The sequence below is a fragment of the Trichechus manatus genome, unplaced genomic scaffold (genome assembly GCF_000243295.1).
Source record: "Trichechus manatus latirostris isolate Lorelei unplaced genomic scaffold, TriManLat1.0 scaffold00056, whole genome shotgun sequence".
Taxonomy (NCBI): Eukaryota; Metazoa; Chordata; class Mammalia; order Sirenia; family Trichechidae; genus Trichechus; species Trichechus manatus.
In genome coordinates, this window is record NW_004443992.1 from 9,070,993 (window position 1) to 9,077,028 (window position 6,036).

General features: G+C 38.3%; 1 protein-coding gene across 1 annotated transcript in view; it reads right to left on the bottom strand.

Annotated features, from left to right (window-relative positions):
• The window catches only part of MPP4 (MAGUK p55 scaffold protein 4), a 40,469-nt gene that overhangs the window by 13,250 nt on the left and 21,183 nt on the right, over positions 1–6,036 (bottom strand). The window contains exons 11-12 of the mRNA XM_004378226.2: positions 3,664–3,681; positions 2,545–2,583 (exon numbers count right to left, since the gene is read on the bottom strand). Of these exons, the coding sequence (XP_004378283.1) occupies positions 2,545–2,583; positions 3,664–3,681 (57 nt within the window). The remainder of the gene's footprint in view (positions 1–2,544; positions 2,584–3,663; positions 3,682–6,036) is intronic.

Below are 6,036 nucleotides of genomic sequence, written 5' to 3' on the forward strand. Positions count from 1 at the left end.
GGCTGTACTTCTTCCAAGAAAGATTTCTTTGTTCTTCTGGCAGTCCATGGGATATTCAATATTCTTCACCAACACCATAATTCAAAGGCATCAATTCTTTGGTCTTCCTTATTCATTGTCCAGCTTTCAAATGCATATGAGGCAATTGAAAACACCATGGCCTGGGTTAGGCCCACCTTAGTCCTTAAACTGACATCTTTGCTTTTTAACACTTCAAAGAGATCTCTTGAAGCTATTTGCCCAATGCAGTGCATCGTCTGATTTCTTGACTGCTGCTTCCATGGGCGTTTATTGTGGATCCAAGTAAAGTGAAATCCTTGACTTCAATCTTTTCTCTGTTTATCATGATGTTGCTTATTGGTTCAGTTGTGAGAAGTTTCGTTTTCTTTATGTTGAGGTGTACTCCATACTGAAGTCACCAGTAAGTGCTTCAAGTCCTCTTCACTTTCAGCAAGCAAGGTTGTGTCACCTGTATATCGAAGGCTGTTAATGAGTCTTCTCCAATCCTGATGCCCTGTTCTTCACAGAGTCCGGCTTCTCAGTTTATTTTCTCAGCATACAGATTGAATAAGTCTGGTGAAAGGATACAACCCTGACACACATCTTTCCTGACTTAAACCACGCAGTATCCCCATGTTCTGTTTGAACGGCTGCCTCTTGATCTCAGTACAGGTTTCTCACAAGCACAATTAAGTGTTCTGAAATTTCCATTCTTCACAATGTTATCCATAATTTGTCATGATCCACACAGTCCAGTGCCTTTGCATAGTTAATAAAACACAGGTAAACATCTTTCTGGTATTCTCTGTTTCAGCCATGATCCATCTGACATCAGTAATGATATCCCTTGTTCCATGTCCTCTTCTGAATCCAGCTTGAATTTCTGGCAGTTCCCTGTTGATGTACTGTTATAACCACTTTTGAATAATCTTCAGCAAAATTTTACTTGCGTGTGATATTAATGATATTGTTCGATAATTTCAACATTCTGTTGAATTTCCTTTCTTTAGGATGGGTACAAATATAAATCTCTTCCAGTTGGTTGGCCAGGTAGCTGTCTTCCAAATTTCTTGGCATAGACGAGAGAGTGCTTCCAGCGCTGCATCCATTTGTTGAAAAATCTCAATTAGTATTCCGTCAGATGATTGAATGTACAATAATTTATTTAATCAATAGAATACATTAAAGCTGTTTGAAAAATAAAAATAAATAAGGAGGCTCTTTATGTGATAAAAAGGAATCAACTGCAAGATACTGTGTTAACAGAAAAAAATCCAGGAACAGAATAGTGTGTTTAGCACACCATCAAAGGGTACATGCATCTGTGTTTTTTTTTAAAAAAAAAGTAGTGTAGGAGAGAAGAAAGGAAAACAAATATACATCTTTGCTTTTATGTGCACAGAATATGTCTGGAGATATACCAAAGAAATTGAGAATGTTTATTGCATCTAGAAAGAAAACTGAATGAAGAACATGGAGAGGGGATATTTTTACTGAATATACTTTTAAATAAAGAAAGCTTAGTGGTGCAGTGGTTAAGCACTCGGTTGCTAACCCAAAGGTTGGCAGCTCGAACCCACCGGCTGCTCCGAGGGAGAAAGATGTGGCAGTCTGCTTTTGTAAAGATACAGCTTAGGAAACTCTATGGGGCAGTTCTACTCTGTCCTACAGGGCCGCTATGAGTCAGAAACAACTTGATGGCAACAGTAATACTTATAAATTTTTGAATTTTGAACTGTGTGAATGTATTACCTAATTAAATTTTATAATTTAAAATTGTAGAAAAAAATGAAAATTACTGCAATAAGAAAACAGAATGTGTACTCGGTAAAAATAATGTCGGCAGTACTCTGCAGTTTTTCTGGGAAGTACATATAAATCTTTGAAATACCCACTAGCTGAGGGTTTCATATTGATTCTTAATCTCCAAAAATTAGTTTATCCTATAAAGTCAAGACAATGTCACCTTTCAGACCAAAGGGTCTCCACCTAGTCTCCCCACGAAACCCCAGCAATTCTTGACCCAATCTTAGTTCTGCCACCAAATTTGAAAAATCTTTTCCCAATTTACAAAAAAAAACTTTACATACAGAAATGTGAAAAGTTTTTATATATTTCTTAAATTTTTGGAACCCACTACTATTTATCTACACTAGAATCTACCAGAAGATGGTGTCACACTTAATAACAAATTACGTATTTTGCTATTCTGAATTTCGATGTTGATATTTTATGGTTTTCCACGAAGAGCATGGTGGTTTGCAGGTGTTCTACCATGTGATATTCTTGAGTGTTATGAAGTGTTCCGGAAATCGTTTCCAAGAAACCACTCGAAAATGTTGGTGGGACCTAGAGGCCTTCCCCCAGCTGTGCTTCTTCTTCCAAGTACCAGAACCACAGAAAAAGGATCAGGTAGAGGGTCATTTTACACATTTCTTGTAGAGGAAAGGCCTCTGGCCCACTAGGCTGACTTGCTTTAGATAATCTATAGCTTAGGTGCTTTATGCTTCTTGTGGTGACAAATCTTGCAAAAGGAAATGTTACCTGCTTCCACACATTTCTCGTCAATCTTCATGTCATCTTCTAGAAAGGAAAAAATAGAACTTAAAATGTGTCAGCATTAAAAAACAAAATTCCCCTTGTATAGGTTTATGTCTAATACTAAAACTCAGACCACCTTACAGGAGTGTTACAACTATTGCTCACTTGGAAGGATAAAAAGGACTGGGCTGTATTAAATGAAAATGTATGATATGAGAGGCTACATAAAATAAAATGGTTAAAACTTTAAAAGCACAGGCTTTTGAGTGCTGGACAATTTACCTCTCTCTAAGCCTCTGTAGGAGTCCTGGTGGTGCAGTGGTTAAGCCTCTGTAAAATGGGGACAGTAATAATACCTACCACATAGAATAGGACTATTGACATAAAGCATGAAAAGCTCAGGTACATGGTAAGTGCTCAATAAATATTATCTATGTTCACCTTTAGCTGAGGCACAAGGAATATAACTTTTAAAACCATTCACCCTAGCACTTCAACCCCCCCACAGTATGACCCAAACCCAACTTAGAAGGCTTTTTTCCACCTCTCTCCTTCACCTATCTTATATTCTTGTCAGAGTAGACTACTGGTTCTTCCTCACCTCTGTGCCTTTTCTTATGCTGTTCCCTTTGCTTGTTATTCTTCCAGGTTCATCTCAAGCATTGATCAAAGTCAGATAGACGGAAGCTTGAATTCAGATTATACTGCTTATAATCTCTGACAACTTTCTTACCTTCTCTGAACTTCAATCTCTTCACCCATAAAATGGGAATAATAATAATTTTCTTTCCGGGTTATTTTTTAGATAATGTGTATAAAGCAGTTGGCACAAAACAGCTAATCAGATTCGCAACCTTTATTGCCTTGTTAGGCTCTGTGGCTGCATATAAATGTTGTTGCTTTTCTTTTCTTTTATTCCTCTCAGTGTTAGGACAAGTATGCTTTATATGCATTCTTTTGACAGATAGTTTTTTTTATAAATTTAGGTATTAGGGACTACACTGTTGGGTACATAGGAAGAGCTCATAATAGACAGACTGAATTGAAGTGAATTAAGAAAACAACAGGAAATTTCTAGGAGACTTTGGATATAAGGTTTTTTCCCTAAGTACTATTTCTTACCTTCTTCCAGAGAACTCACTGGGTACAGACAAATCATTGAAGCAGGAAAAAACAAAAACAAACAAACAAAAAAACAAGGGGACACAATATTCTATGCCATAGTATTCTCAGATTAATTTACTTACAGTAAGAAAAACAAAGCTGCCAAAATTATTGCAATTGATATTCTTGGATTTATACTCTAGAAATTCAGTGGATATTTAGCAACAAAGTGATAAATGAATATCCTATACCAACTAATGCATTTGTGAGCCTTGTTACAAATGGGTGTCTATTTGCTTCTGGCAAACCCATTTCTTTTCATACCAAATAGCTCTATAAGGATTGTGTTCTATTCGTTTCTGAATTACTGTGCTTAGTTCAGCACATTTTAAGAACTTAGTAAACCTTGAATAGAAAAAAGGAAGCAAGGGAGGGAGGGAGGAAGAGAGATGACAACTTTAAGTGCATCTTCAATAAGCAGCTTTTCTGTAACCATCTGAAAACTAAATAGGCCTGTGTTATGGATTGAATTGTGTCCCCCCAAAATATTTGTTGTAAATCCTAGCCTCTATCCCCATGGTGGTGGCACAGTGGTTAAGAGCTATGGCTGCTAGCCAAAGGTTGGCAGTTCGAATCCACCAGCTGCTCCTTGGAAACAGTATGGGGTAGTTCTACTCTGTCCTATAGGGTCACTAAGAGTTGGAATCGACTCTATGGCAATGGGTTTTTTTTTTAATGCCTATGGTAGCCCATTTGGGAATGTGTTGTCTTTGTTATATTAATGTGACAGGATTAGTGTAGGGTGTATCTTGAGTATTTTCAGATATAAAAGAGATTAAACAAGCAAGGGAGAGAAGCAGAGATCGGGGACGAGTGATGCCAAGCCACAGGAAGATGGCCCAGGAGCAGAAGCTCAAAAGAGACAAGGACCTTCCTCCAGAGCCAACAGAGAAAGAAAGCCTTCCCCTAGAGCTGGCACCCTGAATTCGGACTCCTAGCCTTGTAAACTATGAGAAAATAAATTTTTGTTTGTTAAAGCCACCCACTTGTGGTATTTCTGTTATAGCAGCACTAGATAACTAAGACAGCCTGGAATTTCTCAACAATTCTTGATAAAATTATCTGTACCTCTTGACCCAGTGATCTGCTTCTGAGTTTTGTTTTGTTTTTCCTATGGAAATATTTAAGCAGAGCAGGAAGATACAAAATAATATTTATTGCAGCATTATCCACAATAGCTGAAAAGGAAAAAAAAAATCTAATAGTTTAGAAAATGATAGTCTCCATCAGAGACATTCCCTGTGAGGGGTGACCCTTTAAGTCAGTGGCTCCAACCCCGGGATCTGTTTCTGGAGGTCTGGACAGTAGTGTTGTTCTTGTTAGGTGCCGTCCAGTTGGTTCAGACTCATAGTGACCCTATGTACAACACAACGAAACACTGCCTGGTCCTTTGCCATCCTCACAATCATTGTTATGCTTGAGCCCATTGTTGGCAGCCACTGTGTCAATCCATCTCCTTGAGGGTCTTCCTCTTTTTCGATGACCTGCTACTTTACCAAGCATGATGTCCTTCTCCAGGGACTGATCCCTCCTGACAACATGTCCAAAATATGTAAGATATATCTCACCATCCTTGCTTCTAAAGAGCATTCTGGCTGTACTTCTTCCAAGACAGATTTGTTCGTTCTTCTGGCAGTCCACGGTATATTCAATATTCTTCACCAAAACCATAATTCAAAGGCATCAATTCTTCGGTCTTCCTTATTCATTGTCCAGCTTTCTCATGCATATGAGGCAACTGAAAATACCATGGCTTAGGTCAGAAGTACCTTAGTCCCCAAAGTGACATCCTTGATTTTCAACACTTTAAAGAGGTCTTCTGCAGCAGATTTGTCCAGTGCAATACGTTGTTTGATTTCTTGACTGCTGCTTCCGTGAGCATTGATTACGGACCCAAGTAAAATGAAATCCTTGACAACTTTAAACTTTTCTCCATTTATCATGATGTTGTTTATTGGTCCACTTGGGAGGATTTTTGTTTTCTTTATGTTGAGGTATAATCCATACTGAAGGCTGTGGTATTTGATCTTCATCAGTAAGTGCTTCAAGCCCTCTTCACTCTCAGCAAGCAAGGTTGTGTCATCTGTATATCGCAGGTTGTTAATGAGTCTTCCTCCAATCCTGATGCTGTGTTCTTCTTCGTATAGTCCAGTTTCTCGGATTATTTGCTCAGCATACAGATTGAACAGGTATGGTGAAAGGATACAAGCCTGAAGCACACCTTTCCTGACCTTAAACCACACAGTATTCCCTTGTTCTGTTTGAATGACTGCCTCTTGATCTATGTACAGGTTCCTCATGAGCACAATTAAGTGTTCTGGAATTCCCATT